Source organism: Pelodiscus sinensis, chromosome 1 (genome assembly GCF_052426305.1).
Source record: "Pelodiscus sinensis isolate ZL-2025 chromosome 1, ASM5242630v1, whole genome shotgun sequence".
In the NCBI taxonomy this organism is placed as follows: domain Eukaryota; kingdom Metazoa; phylum Chordata; order Testudines; family Trionychidae; genus Pelodiscus; species Pelodiscus sinensis.
In genome coordinates this window covers 64,072,866-64,090,853 of record NC_143052.1, presented here as the reverse complement: position 1 = coordinate 64,090,853, position 17,988 = coordinate 64,072,866, and the positions used below count along the sequence as shown (strand labels likewise).

Sequence of the window (17,988 nt, the reverse complement as noted above, 5' to 3'; positions counted from 1 at the left end):
TACCAGAGACAGCAGCGTAAGGTGCCAGACGGGAGCTGGTTCGTGAGGGGAGCCAATTTAAAAACCAGCTCCCCTTGTAGACCAGCTGCCTGTCACCCCACATTGCTGCCTCTGATACAGAGGCAGCAGTACAGGGTGGCAGTAGTCCCGGTCCGTGGGGTTCTGAGTTCCTGAACCCGGCGCAAGCCAGACTGCCTACCTTCCTAGTTCCTAATACACTTTAAATGCACAGCCACAGCAGGGGTAGGTCCTGGACCTGGTGCAAACCAGGACTGAGCCAGGCTGTTGGCCAGCCTTCTAAAAAATGTACTGGCAAAGCGGGAGGGGATCCATGTAGTCTGTAACATTAACCGATAAGCTTTTGCTTATTGGTTAGTCAGGTAATAGACTACACTATTACATCCCTAGTCTGTCTACTGTTTGCACTATGCTGGAGGAATTATCATTTATGGGACTTGTTTTGTTGTGATTTGTATGTATGAGACTTGTGTATTAAATGAAACTCAGTTGGGAACATGCTTTGGGCCACTTTTTGGGACTCAGAAGGAAGAAGGCTGAGGCAGGCGTACTTATAATGGTGCCCTGAGTGGGGCTCATTATGACAATCCTAAAGACTAATAGGGTTCCTGGTATGTAATCAAATTGTTCCTTTTTGTGGGAAAGAAGTAAATTGGTACTTAAATCAGAAATTGTTAAAATACATCTCTTGCAACCTATTTGAAACTAAAACCTCTTTTTGTTTTTATTTTCAGATGAGAGTCCCTATACTAAATCTGCAAACCAGACAAAGCCACCTGAAGGAGCATTGTCTGTGAGGAGACAGAGCATCCCAGGTAGACGAGTTAGTTTAAATTTTAATTGTCCTTGCCTTATTTACACCAATATATGTTACAAGGTAGAGAAGCCAAATCATACATTCATTTTACCAAGCAGTTTATGGTTGATTATATGAAGAGCATTGGTGATTGCCTCACATTTTTATTATGGAAAAAAAATCTAGCTGCTTTTCTCTAGTACTATATTGTCCTCATAGTTTGCAGTAGCATTTTGACATTTGCTAGGGAGAATGTTGTGGGTCAAAGTAGTGACTTTTGTTGTCATCTTGAAAATCTATTCAGATTGTCTAGGTAGATGGCAAGTTGTGATCGCTGCTTCTATTTGATTAAAAATTATATATGTCCCACACTATACCATCCCCTCTCTGGCTCTCTTCTTTGTTTCGCCCCTTTATCATGTCTCATCACTTAGATTGTAGATTCCGTGGGGCAAAGACAGTTATTTTTTATGTGTCTGTACCATCCTAGCAGAGTGAGGCCTCAGTTGCACTGACTCCCAGGCACTACTACAATATAAATGTTAAATAACAGTTATTGGGGCAAGTTATATGATGTCAGAAACTAACATTTCCCATTAGCCTTTTGTTCAGTAGAGTTATCTGCTAAACTTGTTCTGCATTATGATAGCACTGTGCATACATGTTGCTGGTGTCTCACTCCAGGAGGCCACACAGAGCTGAACCTCCTCTGAGACACAGGCAAACTAAATTATGTAGCTACCCCCTCTCCCAGCCACAGTACCTTTTGGCCTACTGGAAAATACACAGTACCAGAAGTTCAAGTCTCATTTCTACTGGCTATGTCATTCAATCTGTGATTTCACAGCCTAGCAAGGCCTAATATACTGCTAAGAAGTTGTACAAGCTGTAAATAAAACTCAGAGCTGTAATATAATAGACCAGAAAGCCACATTGGACAAGTCAAATTCTGGATCAATGTAGCTGTACCTCTGTACTGCTTTAGTGAGTTGGAGAGCTTCTCCCATTGGATTAGTTAATCCACCTTCCTGAGAGGCAATAGCAATGCCCATGGGAGAAACCCTGCTGTCATTATAGCTCTGTCTACATGGGGAGTTAGACTGGTATAATTACATTGTTCAGGATTATTCACACCCCTGCACAATACAGTTGTAACGATGTAGCTCTGTAAAGCTGGATTTAATCACACTTTCTCAGTGGTCTGTCCTGAAGTTATAAAGTTCAAGCCCTGATGATCTAGTGATGCATGACAGTTATGCATAATAGAATTGGTTTTTCTCTACCTAAAAAAAAATACGGAAACATCTCCCTCCTCCCTCTTTTCCACATAATGAAGATTGTTTAGATTGCAAATCAAATTCTCAAAAATGAGAGCTCTAGAATGGAGAGCCTTTATTCTGTATGTATTATTATGCACTCTTTAATTATATGGTCAAATACTAGTTTTTCCAGTACAATAAAAATCAAGATTTGATGCTTCCTGAGGTGAATCTGCTTGTGCCGTAGTTGGGTAGTATTTTACATCATGAGTCAATAAAACTCAGCTTAATAAGTATCTGTATTATACTGCATTCTTCTGGAATACTTAATTCTTTCCTCCTCCCTCAATTTCAATATAATCCAAACATAAATTTATGGATGAAACATTTTGTGCCACATGTGCATCACATTTGTGCATTCATTATGCCTACTGTATTTGGAAGAAGAGCACACATGTATAAGACTGTATTCTGCGTTCCCAATATACTTTAATTCTTGTGGAAGAGCTAAGAAGAGCCAATGTCTAAAATTTTTGTGCTTGGCACAGATTCTTTCCATTTCAGCCTTGAATGTGAGTGGCATACACCCTGTCTCCAGTTGATGTAGGTTTGGGGTGGTCCACTTACTGCAATGACACCTCCTCCTGGCTGTTCTGGGAATTAGATCCATGATGCTGCATTTGCACACCATCTCTCTGTCTTCTCTTGGTCCACAGCACCTCACTCACTCCAGGAGCTCTTTGTCACTCAGCCCTCTAGCCCCATCACTCAGGTTTCCCCACTTCAAAGATATAGTCTTTCAAAATCTCTTCTGTTCAGGGGACCTCTGGCAGTCCTCCTGCATCCCTACCCTCTCTTAGAACTACACCCGAATCCCCTGCCCCAGGTCACAACCCCCTCCTTCATCCAAACTCCCTCTCAAACCCCACATCTCCTCCTGCACCCCAGTCTCCTATCCCGAGTTCCCTTCTACACAACCTCCATCCCAGACCCCACACCTCCTCTATAGAAATGTATGGCCCTTGATCACTTACCAGAATATTGGTGTGCCCCCCCCCCCCGCCGCCGCCCATCAAAAATTATTGCTCACCCCTAAGCTACTGCCTCACTGTGCTGGCCCAGCCCATTGGCTCTTATATAGCATGCCCTGCTCCCTTCCTGGTGCTGCCTTGTTATGTGCTCTGAGCTTGTGTGACCACAAACATGGTCATTCCATAACCCAGGTAACCCTCCTAGCTCTTCAGCCTGTGAAATCCCAGACCCAAAGAGAAGTTGTGGACCCATGGAATTTTTATCACAACAAACCTGCAGCCCAAACCATGCATTTCATGAAATAAATCCCCTGTGTTTAATTCCATTTTATCCCCCCAAAGCAGAGAATGGATTAAACATCTCTTTGGAACAGAGCTTGTTTTAGATACACTTCATTCATATGATCAGGGTATTTGTCATTTTTATCATGTCGTCGCATGGCCTAAAACAAATGACTGATTCTTTCATGGGGATTTATAGAATTTTGGAAAGTAATGATAGTTTAATTAAAGTTATGTGTAATAGTAGCATACCCACATTGTATTTTAAAATTTAAAATTAACACTGTGAGAGTATTTATTTGATTCACTGGTTAGCTCTGCAGTTTATTTTCTGTGGGAAAATTAATCCTGAGTTTGGAAGTGGTGCTGACACTGACAAACAGGTTACAGAGTGAGACAAAGTATTTTCTTTCATCTCTGCAAGATGCCTGCACCACTTAAATTCAGACGGGCATCTGGTGTATTCTGCAACTGAACCGTTAATCCGTCCCTGAACTAGATTGCAGCATCTTTGGGGCAGGGACTATGATCCCTATTCAGATCAGCACTTCTGCGCCTGCATAAAGCAGTGTTGTGACTTTTTTTCAGCACATGGGGCTGACAAGTCAGCCCCCAAATCCTGATACTTTACAAATAATACATTTTGTTTTTGCTGCTTCTTATTTGCCTGTTGGTGTTTGATCTTTTAGGTTTAATTTTCAAGCACTTGTTCACAAGCACGATGAGAAATTTGCCTTTGTTTAAATGAAAGCTGAGTTTCCCATTCTCTCTGATTTCTGCAAGAGATGGGAATAAAAAAACCCCCACCAAATATTGGAAGACTAGTGATAAAATCGCAAGAGTGGGCAATACTGCTAAGGGGTCCATAGAAGTCAATGAGATTTAAGCACATACTTAAACATATGCTGAAATGGTGTGAATAGAAAGGTACTCCAGCAAGTTCTGAAGTGCTTTTCTGAGTAGCAGAGTGTCTCCTTATCTGTTTGAACAATCATAGTAAAATAACTATATTATTTTTTGAAAACCTCTTAAGCCAAATGTGTTTAGTATGACAGATTGTTCGTAATTTGTGGTTTGAGTGCTTGAACTGTTCACCAAAATACTGGGAAGAGCTTTTAGAAAACTGTAGTTTTTGGCAGGTGGTGTAATTATTTGCGTCTTTAGTAACTTAGATTTTTCCAGTACTTGGGCTGCACATTGGGGGGGCCTTTCCTAGGCTGAAGAAATCCCCCCCTTTTTTTTCAGGGCTCAGAGCAGTAATTTAGCTGCAGTAATGGTAATAAAGCAATAAAATCTTGTCATCCTTTCATGTGATGTTCAGAGTTTATATACAGTGTACATATATTTGGGGGGAGGAGAGGCTTTGACTATATACAGGTGTTTATCTTTTTTTTATAAAAACAGAATTGTGCACGGAGGGTGTTCATTGATCCATAGCATCTGTGCAGCAAATGTTCATATTCTGTCTGAGGCTGCACCAAATATGAAATTCCTGAGGGGAATACCCTGTCTAGTACCCAGGGGCAGATGACTGTTTTGCGGGGCCCCGGGCAGCGTAACTCCGCGGGGCCCCCCCTTTGCCACGGCGCATGCGCGGGGCTTTTTTAAGCGCGGGGCCCAGGGCGGCCGCCCCGTTCGCCCTGCTCTATATCCGCCCCTGCTAGTACCCAGAACTAATGGACTACAATATAGGTCAACTGGAAAGGAGGGAATTTTAAAGGCAAAATTAGTTGCTTCAATATAGTAACGTTTTTAAGTCTGAAATGTCCATATAATTTTGAGAACAGAAAAAAATCTTTATAAGGAACTTGCATAAAGGTTACACAGAGTTTAATAAAATAACTAATGTATATTAAAATGCAAAATGAAAGAAATGCACACTTCATGTGCAAGTAACAATAAATGACTGGTTTCTGTTAGGGATGTGAACAGCTAGTCGACTAGTCACTTCCCCCCCTGCCTTGCTGCCTCTATCGGAAAGAGGCTGCACATGGCGTTTCAAAGCGGTAGTGCCGCATGGAGCCTGGGATCATCTGGAGACTCCCCTGCTGATCCCAGGCTCTGTGCGGCGCTGCTGCTTTGAGAAGCCACGTGGAGCCTGATGCTGGGCTCCCCATGGCATTTCAAAGTGGCAGCACTGCACGGAGCCTGGGATCAGCAGGGGAGTCCCCAGATGATCCCAGGCTCCATGCGGCACTGCCACTTTGAAACGCCGTGGGGATAATGGGTTCAGCAGGGTACTGCTCCGCTGGCCTTGTGCTCCCCACATCATTTTTACCTGAGAACTGTTGTTACACTTCAAAGGCAGAGGCATCCTATCACCTACTTTGAATAGTCGATGCAAGTTGCATCTCCTATTCAATTAGTCAATCAACATTTAACATCCCTAGTTTCTAGTAGGAGTTGACTGTCCAGTGATGAAACGGAATCTTTTCCTAGACTACCCTTTCTTAAGCCTGAATTTGTGGAACAGATGCTAGTACCTTGATGAACTGGGACCAAAATCAGATATCTAATTTTAAACATGTAAATAGTCCTATTGAAGCTAATGGGACTTGGTAAATCAGAGTCCAGGGAGAAAACAGGGATAATTTAGACCAGTGTTTCTCAACCAGTGGTGCGAGTACCCTTAGGGGTACTTGAGAGAAGTCTGGGGGATACGTCAACACAACTGAAATTTGGAGAAAACTGAAGTTTTGTTTTAAGTTTGACAGCGCTTTCTTATTTTTGTACTTTTTACACCCGAAAATTTCATCGCTTGCCCGGCTATGATTAAGTGGTTTAAACAAATGTGTTGCACTGGTAGAAAAAAATTTTGTGTCCGAAAACTATAGGTACCTGGGGTACTTATATTGTTTGTTTATTTAAAGGGGGGTACTTATAATTTTTTTTGTACTTTATTAATAAAAGGTTGAGAAACACTGATGTAGACCCAGGCCCACTTGGTGGTTCCACTCTCTACTGAGACTAAAAGCAATGATGCTAGATATGTTGGGCCTGTTCACTATGTGAATGCCTGCACATTACAGACTGGACTATGACTACCAAATGATTTGACATAGGCTACCAAATAACCATCAGATTAGTTGCTTAGTACTGAACTATGTCACATTTCAATGGGTCTGTTAGTGCAGGACTAACCCTGTGGGGCAACAAATATTATTTAGTGAAATGGTCATCCTCAGATCACATAAATTCATTTTTTAAATGATTAAAATTGATTTTGTTTTAATTCACCCTGCTTCTCTATATTATTTGCACAAACATTGCTACATTTCCCCTTACATTTACCAATATGTTAATCTTTTAAAGAAGAAATATTGCACACCAGTTATTCCAGTATTATACCATTCTATAATAGTTCTTCACTCACTAAAATTGCAGCACATAAAATCAAAATATTAAATCCTGTTCTTTTTTCTTTATATATCTTATATTCTGGATAATCCAAACACTTACTGTAGCCTACATATACATACACATAATAAACAGGCCCACCATATCTAGCATCTTTGCTTTCAATCTCAGTAGAAAGTGGAACAACAAAATGGGCCTAGGTCAAAAATTTTAATTCCCGTTTTCTCTTATACCTCAATTTACCAAGTCCCATTAGCTTCAATGGGACTATTCACTTAAAATTTACTTTCCCGTTTGCTTAAAAATGGGACACCTGATTTTAGTCCCCGTATATCAAGATACTCATAGTCTGTTCCACAAATTCAGGCTCAAAGCAGAGTGAAGGGAATAGTCTAGGAAAAAAATCCATTTCAACACTGGATATTCAACTCCTACCAGAAGCCAGTCATTTTATACTATTATTGGGAAACATTCAAATTTAAAAATATGTATATTTGCTGGTAAATAATTTTAAATAGTCAATATTTTGAAGAATGGACATAAAATATGGAAGAAATGTAGAACTTAGAGATATTTATTATACTTCCCATCTTCCAAATGACTAACCGATCCCAGAGCTGATTAGAAGTGATGTGATTACCATAAATACTATGCATATTTATTTTTTATACATCAAGATTTCATTACAGTTTAAGCCTTGGGGAAAAAACTTTACAAATGTCATAAAATTCTAGTTGTTCATTACTATGTGTCCATTCAAGTTAGATCTCACTTTTGCATAGCACATTGAGTAAATTTACCTTTGTTTCATTCAGTACTTGTGGGATAAGTTCAGTTGGCACTTCTGAGATGAAAAATTGATGTGGGATAAAACATCATTTTCTCATATGCCCAGCCCAATAATGCATCTGATTTTGAGACTCTTCGGGCTGATTTCTGAATTCAGTTACACTGGTATGAATCCAGCATGACTCCTTTGATTGTAATGAAATTAATCCAGATTTGCAGTAGGGATGTGAAAGTGTAACCATGTACACAGTTACTTATAAGCCAGTACGTGCAAAGAGCCATCTTATAGGCTTCCGGCGCACACTTCCTTCTGGGGAGCCACTTGCTCTCCGCTGCCACGCTGCTGCCCACGCTGCTGCCTCTCATACAGAGGCAGCAGCGCAAGGGCATGCGGGAGTTGGTGTGTACGGGGAGCTGTCTTAGAAGCTGGCTCCCCACACACACTGGCTCAAGGGAAGCTGACTGTTGCCCCTGCATATAATCGCTGAAAATTTTAGCAGTTAAAATGGTTACTTAATTACATGCATTTTAACCAGGCTCCAAGCCAAGGGGGCAGCCCTTATTACCCCCACCTCAGGGTCCTCCTTGCCTTTTTCAGCTCTCCAGCAGCAGGCTCCAGCTTTGGAGTTCTCCTCCCTGTAGTACCAGGACCCAGGGACCCACAACTGCACCCCCACACACCAGGACCAGCAAATTACAGAAAAACAGTAGAGGGTTTCCACCATTTTCAGACTTTTAAAACTCAACTTTTCAAAGTGCTCTAAAATCTGAATGGTTCCTCTGATTGTTTGGAAATCTGCCTCCTGGGGATGCAGAGTGGCACTAGTGATCCATATTTGGGATCTGTGATGGGGCGACGCAGCCCCGCACTGAATCCACAGGGCCCAGTCAGGGTTACCTGGCTGCAGAGGCCCTTCCCCGCAGCCCTACCGAGCATGCCCAGGCTGCAGCTCAACTATAAAAGCCTGGGGAAGGGTTCAGTCTGGGCTGGCAGCCAGAGGAGAAGGACCTATGAAGGAAGCTCCTGACCAACAGTGACCTGAGACCCCAGAAGAAGTCAGTGGAGATGCTGAGGCGAGTTGGGGCACCGCAGAGGCTGCCCACCGAGAAGATGTCGCCTCAGGGGGGGCAGCAAACCTGACAAGTACATGGGAAGAGTAGCTCCAGCAGACCAGGTAGGAAGTGGCCCAGAGAAGGAGCGGGAGCAACCTGTCCCGCCCTGGGAACCTCAGTGTGTTTTGGCAGGACTTCCCCACCAAGGGAGTGGCACACCGTCTTGTCACCCACAGGGTCCTGGGCCGGGACCTGGTGGAGCAGGGTGGGTCCGGGTCCCACTACCTGGGGCGCGGCCCCGCTATAACCCTGTTCTGCCAGCACAGGCCTTGCCTTAAAGGGCCATACTGAGAGTGTTTGCAGACTGAGGCCGTAAAGGGCCGCACTGAGACCGTGTTTATGGACTCAGGACAGAGGGCCTTGCCTTAAAGGGCTATACTGAGACTCTACTCATGGACTTGGGCCAGTGAGCCAGGTTCTAGGGGGGTAGTCGGTATCTGGGTTCGTGGACTCAGGGTCCCTCCCTGTCTGCTGGAGGAGACAGGAGGGAGCACCCCACCATAGGATCCTTTGCCCAAGGGATCTATGAGTTACAGGCTTCTCCTCAAACCTGTTTCCTTCTTCGTTAAACAGAAAGCAAGGTACTACGTATCTCTGGATGAATCAGACAGACTTCATTGAGAGAGATGGTGTGAGCTCACCCCACCATCTGTTAACAAAGCTAAGGAGAAGTCAATCACAACCCTATTAAACAAAAGGAATTTTGCAACAGATGCCTCTAGGGTGCTGTTTAGTGGCAATTTGATTTTTGTTGAGGATGTAATCTGGTTTGGAGGAGGATGGACAAATTAGGCATGTGACTGCTTCCTGACCAGGGACCAGTATTAGGAGCCAGAGGAGTAGAGAAATTAGAGGGAGAGTGGTGTGGGGAAGGGAGAGATTTTAGAGAGGGAGGTAAGTGGGGATGGATGGGATAGGAGAGGGGAAAGATTTGAGTTTCAGGTGAAGAAGACATACCACTGCCCACCTCTTCCAGTACACCTCCAGACCCCTGCACTCCTCATGTCTGCCCCTCTGCTGCTCTGCAAGGGCCCAGTGCACCTAGCTCTGCTCTAACACACCTGCACCCCCAGCTAGCATACAATGGCTAGTATTAGTAGGCACAGACAGAAATGGAGAAAACATAGCTTTGGGTGCTATGAGGATTCATCCCTGAGGGAACAAGTACTGCATGCCAAGCCTTCAGTGTCTTTAATCACTTGACAGTGCCTTCCCAAACACAGCAATAGCACACAGGATTTCGTTGACAATCCCAGTCACTGTGGCTTCAGGGGAGCAACATTTTTTCCAAATTAATAACTATTGAGACATAGTTGGCTGTCAGTAGCTCTCGAGAGGCTGGGTTGACTTGCCATTCTGTCTATTGAGAAGGAAGTAGCATCAAACCTGGATTATCATGATGTGGTAGCCGAGTTTGCTGCAAGGAAGTCCATGAAGATGGATTTCAGAATGTAAGCCGAGTGAGCATGATCATGATCATGATTAGTGAGGCTTTTTTTAATTATATGAGCTTCATTATAATCATAAAAAGAGCTACACTAGGAGTTCCCAAACTTTTTGACACTGGGACCAGTAAATCCATTCAAGAGCTTTTGGAGGACAGGTAACATATATTTGCATATTCATTAAGCAAATGATGAATATTCAAATAAGTTTCTGGTCCTCCTAAAGCCCCAAGTGCCAGTGTTAGCAAAGCTTTTGATACAGTCACCCACAATATTCTTGCCAGCAATTTAAGGGAATATGGATTGGATAAATGGACTCTAAGGGTATGTCTACACTACAGCACTAATTTGAACTAACTTAATTCGAATTAGTTAATTCGAAATAAGCTAATTCAAATTAGTGCATCTAGACCTAAAAGCAAAATGCTAATTCGAATTAGTTAATTCGAAATAGCATGTCCACAGTGAGTGGACCCTGAACCAAAGTTAAGGTAGGCCGGAACCAGTGCCAGCAGGGCATCAGGTTAGGACTTAGAGTGTGGAGCTGCAGCCTCAGGCTAGCCTGAGGGCTGTGCTTATAGGGACCCAACCCCCACCCCGGACAGACAGTTCTCAGGGTTCCCCCATTGCTTGTCTATCTTGATGAGCGACAGCAAAGCAGTCCTGTCTTTGAGTGCCCTGAGTGCCCACACTCGGCACATCACAGCACTCGGCCATCAGCCCGGCTGCACTTGCCGCAGGTTGCCATCCGGGGGGGGTGTCAATCGGGGGGCTGTCAGGATCCAGGAGGCCCTGCAGAAGAGCTTCCACCCCGAGGAGCCTGCAGAGCCACCCCAGTCCTCCCCATCGGGGGCTCATGCCCCATTCCTCCCTCACCTTCCAATTACCCCTCCCTAACCCCCTTCCTGATGTAAAAAATAAAGGACATGTGTGTTCCAAAATAGAAACTCTCTTTATTTAACAAAACCGGGGGGGGGGGGAAGATTAACCTCTGGGGAGACTGGGAAAAGAAGGTGGGAGAGGGGAAGAGAGAGGGTAGGGGGGTGGAGGAAACCTGGGAGGGGGGAGCTGGAAGTGGGGGGAAGCCAGGGGAAGAAGGAGGAGGGGAAGTATAAAACTATGGTACACCATATCTTCAGTACTGTGTACAGATGTGGTCTCGTCACCTCAAAAAAGATATTTTGGCCTTGGAAAGGGTTCAGAAAAGGGCAACTACAATGAACAGGTCCCATATGAAGAGAGGCTAAAGAGACTGGGACTTTTCAGCTTAGAAAAGAGGAGACTGAGGGGAGGATATGATAGAGGTCTATAAAAGCATTAGAGGTGTGGAGAGGGTGAATAAAGAAAAGTTCTTCATTAGTTCCCATACTAGAAGGACTAGAGGACACCAAATGAAATGAATGGACAGCAGGTTTAAAACTAATAAGAGAAAGTTCTTCTTCACACAGTACATAGTCAACCTGTGAAACTCCTTGCCACAGGAGACTGTGAAGGCTAGAACTATAACAGAGTTTAAAGAGAAGTTAGATAAATTCATGGAGGTTGGGTCCATGCAGTGCTATTAGCCAGGGGGTAGAAATGGTGTCCCTGGCCTCTGTTTGTGGAAGGCTGGAGATGGATGGCATGAGACAAATCGCTTGGTCATTGTCTTCGGTCCATCCCTTCCGGGGTACCTGGTGCTGGCTGCTGTCGGCAGACAGGCTACTGAGCTAGATGGACCTTTGGTCTGACCCAGTACGGCCATTCTTATGTTCTGGGCTCAGGGTCGGGGGGCTCACTGGACCAACTTGATTTTCATGCAAACCTGCTCCTGGGTTCGCATGTGGCCTTTGGTGGCCAGGCTGGCAGCTATCCTGCCCTAGATAGCCACATTCCTGTGCCTAGTATGGAGATCGTGGACGTTGGAGGCCTCCCCTCCCCCCCCAAACCTCAGTGAGGTCCACGATCTCTGCACTAGACCAGGCAGGCACCCATCTTTTACGGCCCCGGGCAGGCTCCTGGGAGCTGCCAGCCTGGTCCTTGGAAGAGGCGGAGGGCTGGGTAGCAGCAGGGGCTGGCTCATGCCGTGCCATGTGCAGGGTTTGCTGGCTGGGTACTGGCAGGCTTGCAACTGGCACAAGCACTGTAGCCAGACCGTGCCCCCTTAAGGGCTCCGGGGCTGGGGGGGGGGGGGGGAAGACAGAAGAGTTTCCCTGGTTTGGCCCAGAGTGGCTACCAGGGCAACCTGGGATGGGCTAGACTCCAACTATTTCAAATTAAGTGGCTACACAGCCCTTAATTCGAACTACTTAATTCGAACTAGGCGTTACTTCTCGTAGAATGAGGTTTACCTAGTTCAAATTAAGCGCTCTGCTAGTTCAATTTAAATTCGTACTAGTGGTTTGTATGTGTAGCCCCTATTAAAGTTAATTTGAACTAACGGCTGTTAGTTCGAATTAACTTTGTAGTGTAGACATGCCCTATGATGGATAGAGAGCTGGCTAGACCATGGTTTCCCCAATTTTTGACTTTAGTTAGAACCCCCTTTATTTTTTTTAGTACTGTTTTTTGCAGCCCAAAAATATAAATGCATATTAAAAATGAATAAGTTTTCAGTGTTTCACCCGGCTGCATCCTCCGCCCAGCCTGGGCCAGGGCTTGGGGGACCTGGCACTTCATGGGTACTCCAGAAGGCGGGAGCAGGAGCAGATTGGGGGTAGGGTATCTGTCTAGGAGGGAGAGTGCAAGGAGGGGTAGGGTTGCTGGATGTCCGGTTTTGTACCGGACAGTCTGGTATTCGAGAGTTTTGTCTGGGAAGCAAATTGAGAAAGTACCGGACATATAAAATGTCCGGTATTTTATAATTAGGTACGATTTATTTCTATTATTAGGTGTATCAGCCCATAGCTGCGAACTGCCTGGCTGGTAGATGTGCTAATGCTGTGTGAGTATTACCACCAGCCAGGCAGTTCACAACTACTCGAGGGGGGGGTGTGGCAAAATGGAATCCCTGAGGCCAGACTCACTCGTGTGCCCAGGTCTACATGTGCCTGGGTCAGTCCCACTTCCTGCTGGCTAATTCCCCTTCTCCCCTTGGCTTCTCCTCCCGATCTCCCCCATTCAGCTCTGCTTCTGTGGGCCGGTCTTGCCCCCCCCCCATCTCTCCCTCCCAGCTGGCTGATTCTCCTCCCAATCTCCCCTGGCCAGCCCCGCTGCCCACATCCAGCCCTGCTTCCAGAGGCTGGTTCTCCCGTCCTCCTCCTCCCGATCTCCCTTGTCCAGCCTCCCCTCCCCCTTGTCCAGCCCTGCTTCCATTGGCTACCCGCCTCCCTCTTCCCCCCCCCCGGATCTCCGCCGGACAGCCCCACTGCCCCCAACCCTGCTTCCCGGCGGCAAGTCCCCCCGCACACACACACCCCTCCTCCCAGCCTGCCCCACTACCCTCCCGACAGCCACGCTGAGGCCCGGTATTTTTTCCCCTGCGGCTTATAGGTTGGGAAAAGCTGAGCTACACTATAACATTATAATTATACAGTTGGGTGTTTTCAATATTTAACCTGCAGACAGCAGCTGCCTTTGAAGTGCACTGTAGCCAGGTTTCACTTGTATAAAAATGTTAAGGGGGGATTCCATACAGGTCACTTGCCCCAATCCCTGCACCTCATTAGGGATGGACCTGCCAGATCCCAGCCACAAAGATCCTTCTGTTTGGGCCTCAGCTGCTCTGCCACACTTCCTGCTAGGAGCTCTGCTGTAAGAACAGCCTTGATAGCCAACTGCAACGTATGCCCCAGGCCATTTCCCTCCACAGCTGCAGAAAGTCTCTGAGCTGGCAGATGCTGGGTCCTAGCTGACGGTGACCAGAGAGGCAGGCCAAAATGTGGGGATGCTGCAGCTGGGATCAGGCACAGTCTGGAGCTACTGGCAGCCTGGGATGGAGCCAGAGCTGAGTAGCAGGACCATCCTTGGCCACAGCCAGGTAGCATGGCCATCCTTACCATAGAGTCTCTAGCTGGATGGAGAAGCCAAGCGCAGGCAGGCGGAGCCAGGGATGAGATGGGCTCTGGGAACTGTTGCCTCCTGTCTCTCTGCTCCTCCCCCATTGACTTCCACCCAGCTCTCCCCATTCAAGCAGTGCCTAGGAGATTCCCGCCCCCTTTCTCTGACCAGCCTCACAACCCAAAATTGTGATCTCCATGTGAGCAGGGGGCAGGTCACACTGTTCACTTGGATAACCAAGATTTTGGATCAATTGAATTTTGGATAAATGGACTTTACTCATACATGGCATGACAGAAAAAGAGGGAAAATAAACTGAAGTGCATCCCAGAGTGCATCTCTGATTGGATTAGTAGTCCACATGCCATTCAGAAATCACCCAATATAGCATATTTGGTACCTGTGCCATAATTGCCAGTCCCTGCCAGCTAGGCAAAGAATTGAGCTGCTTCTGCTAGAGGGCAAATCTGAAAGCCCTCCAAGTTTTGGAAATTGACTTACATTTTCTGGGGTGAGGTATAATTGCATATCAGTGGTGGAGAGTGAGAGCGAGCAGGGCCTGCAGAGAAAGAAACAGGAGTATTTGTGTTGCTTCTGGCTAGTGGAGTCTGGCAGCTGACTCTCAGCAGACCATGGACAAGGTTTCCTCACACTAAGGGCAGCTGATAGCGAGGTGCCACTCAACCCTGAGTATCCCCAGGAAATGTCACACTTGGGAAATAATTTATGGTGGTAAGTGTGAAACTGGGAAGTCAAATGGCATTACCTCGATCAGTTTACAGATTCGACATTGACCTTTTCTTGTGAGCAGGCAAGCGTATTTTTCTCTTTTCTTCTATACTGTATTTTATCATCTTAAAATTCTCACACTTAACAACTAAAGACATTTTTTAGCACTTGCAATTCTATTAGTATTAACCTAATGTAAGCGAGGGAATGGTCCCGCTATTGCGCTCCTTGGGCTGTGTGTCTGGCTCTGACACTGCAGGTCTACTTCTTAGCACAGGGTCTGTGCTCTGTGGGACGTATGGGCCTCTGGCTCTGACACTGCAGGTCTGTCTCTCAACACAGCTCTTTTTGCTGCTCTTCTTAGCTCTCTCTCCTTTTCTCAGAGAGACCCAGAAAATCCCAGCTCATGCGGAGGATGGGACCTGGCTTCCTAATTTCCTCTCTGGCCTGTCCAACCTGTCAGTCAGGCTCAGCTGGAGTGTTGGCCTCTTTCCATTGTCCCTGGGGTCTGTCAGTCTCAGGACCCTGATTTATTTTGGTACTGGGAGCTGGCCAACCAAAAACTCCCACTGAGTTTTAGTAAGGGGCTAACAGTCCCCTTATTCTAAGCACTGTATATTTTGACTGATTTCCTACCAGAAACAGATTTTTTCAACCCAATAAGGTCTCTATACCTGCTCTTCTCATTATATTTGCAAAGCCTAGTTCTGATTGTCATCTTTGATAAGCTACTAAAATTGTCATGTTCGTTGGTGTCCCTATTCACTCGTATGACCGGAGGCTTTTGAAATAGTTTTTGAAACAGCTGCAGAGCTTCCTACCACAGGGAAAATTCCTAAGTTGCTTTCAAGAATTTAACATGATAAAAAACATAGTTTTGCCCCCAGAATTATTGTGTTTGGGAAAACCCTCTAATTGCTACATTAAAAAAAACTCATTATAGATCTGTTTATCAATGGAATTTATAGAAGAGCAATCACTGAATGTCTAAGCACTGACAATTAAAGAACACGGATCCTTCCTCACTGGGTCTCACATCCCTGCCTCCTCTTGTTAGTGGCCATATCTTCCTTAGGTCTAATTGCAGCTTGATAGAAGAGCTAATAAAGACTGTGAAAAGTGAATATTCTTGTTTAGTCCCTTGACTCACCCTGAATGGAAAAGAAAATGGTACTGAAGGCAATAATGTCCTTAGAAGAACTCATACATCTTGAAATTGTCAACTATACTGAGAAATTTATTGATCAGGTCTCAAAAGCTAAACATTTTATCCTTTCTGTCTGCATGAAGAAAGATTACAGTCAGAGCAGTGCACAGCACCTTTACTTAAGGTTTTCTGACACTTTCATCACAACTAGGGATGTAAGCATTTTTTTTTAAACCCACTAACCTTGTAACCAATTGATTTTCCACGGTTAAACATCCCATTGCTTGTTGGACCCATGGGCCACTGGCACCTGCAAGATGCACAGGCTGCTGGTAGTGGCTGAAAGTTTAACTAGTAAGGTTAATGAATAAGTTAGTGCTTATCAGTTAACCATTTGGTCAGCTAAGCCCTGACATCCCTAATCATAATACACTATTTTCAGTTGCTTATTACTTTGCCAAACTTTAACTGTTAAGGTTGAAATTTTCCACATCTGCCCTGTGCTGCTGCAGCAGGCTTTTTTGTTGTTATTTTTCTTTTAGATTTAGAAAAACCAGTTCATCTGTTTCTGGGAATGAGTTTAGGGGAAAATATATTGGGTCAACAGGGTTTGTTTGTTTGTTGTTTCGTTTTAAATCTCACCTCTCCCACCGAGAAGCTCTAACACCTCCATATGTGGCTGCAGGAATTTGGGTTTTGCTAAGAAGCAACCCTGAGTTGAGAGAGAAGCTCTGTTACAGAGGACATCTGACCAGAAGTAAAAGAAACATGAGCAGAGCTTCAAGGGAGAAGCACGCTATACTGAACTCAAAAAAGGAATGTGGTTATTCATGAGCAAGAAACAGTATCCATAGTTTACTTCCCTAAAGTGGACAGAGTATATATTGATCAAGGCTGGGAGACGTGCCAAGCTCCAATATTAATTGACTGTGTCAGTGAAGCAATAGGAAACGTCACTTGAAAGTTGATAACCATGAGACAAGAATCCTTACATAGTACAACTTTCTCCCACAGTAGATGACATTGTGTCTAAGCAATTGGCAGATAAATAATATGGAAAATGAGCTAACCTCTCTGTGATAGAAAACAAAAACAAGGTTTTGGAAACCAGAGCATGTTACAGCTGAATTATCGTTCTCCCAGAAAGCCATGAGTGATCAGATCCTGTTAAATTCCGTGACAAACTGATCCCAGAAATATTGCTTATGTAACAAAACTGAAAGATGAAAATTACTAGAGCTTCTAGAACACTCATAGGGAAATGTTACACATGGACTAAGACCATAGTGAGATGGCATCATTACCATGAAATATATTAATGTTGCAATAAGTCTGAAGTATAAAAAAACATATTTGGGTGGGGTGAATGCATAGGCTGGATCACCCAAGGAGAAAAATTAACAGATGTGTAGTAATGTTCCCTCTAACTCTTTTCCGTCTATGTGCAGAATAAATTATTTTCTGTGCATCAAGGTGTGTATTGATGTGCACCACCGGTAGAAACACAAAAACTAGCTGTGGGCATGCTGCTAATCAGCTAGGCAGCATTTGAATTAGGGATTTAAGTGAGTAGTCAACTAGTCGACTACCCAATAAGCCAAGGCTTATCAGGTAGTCGAGTTGACTGCTCATGTCCCCCGCTCCCCCCCTTTGCTGCCTCTGATACAGAGGCAGCAAGGGGGGGAAAGCAGGAGCTGGTGCTGGGGGCAGCCTGCTTAAAAGCCAGTTCCCCCCTCAGCACTGTCTCTGCGGTGCCGCCTCCCCTCCACAGAAGCAGCAGTGTCGGGGAGGGGGTAGAGGGAAGCTGCCTCAAAGCAGCCCCTGCTTTGGTAGCAGCCCCTGAGCAGCCATGAACAGGGGCTGCTACCAGCCAGGCAGGCAGCCCAGTTCAGTCCCAGCTCATGTCAGGTCCAGGACCAAACCCCACTGTGTCTCGGCAATGTAAAAGGCAGTAGAAGCTAGGCAGCCTGTCCTCTGGCTTCTGTTGTCTTTTAAATTGCTGAGCCACAGCAGGGTTTGATCCCGGAACCAGCACGAGCCAGAA

At 45.2% G+C, this 17,988-nt stretch overlaps 1 protein-coding gene across 14 annotated transcripts in view; it reads left to right on the top strand.

Moving 5' to 3' along the window:
- Positions 1-17,988, top strand: part of GRIP1 (glutamate receptor interacting protein 1) — a 509,665-nt gene that overhangs the window by 344,202 nt on the left and 147,475 nt on the right. For all 14 annotated transcript variants that reach the window (XM_075931263.2, XM_075931223.2, XM_075931287.2 and 11 more), the window contains exon 2: positions 753-833. In XM_075931263.2, the coding sequence (XP_075787378.1) occupies positions 753-833 (81 nt within the window). The remainder of the gene's footprint in view (positions 1-752; positions 834-17,988) is intronic.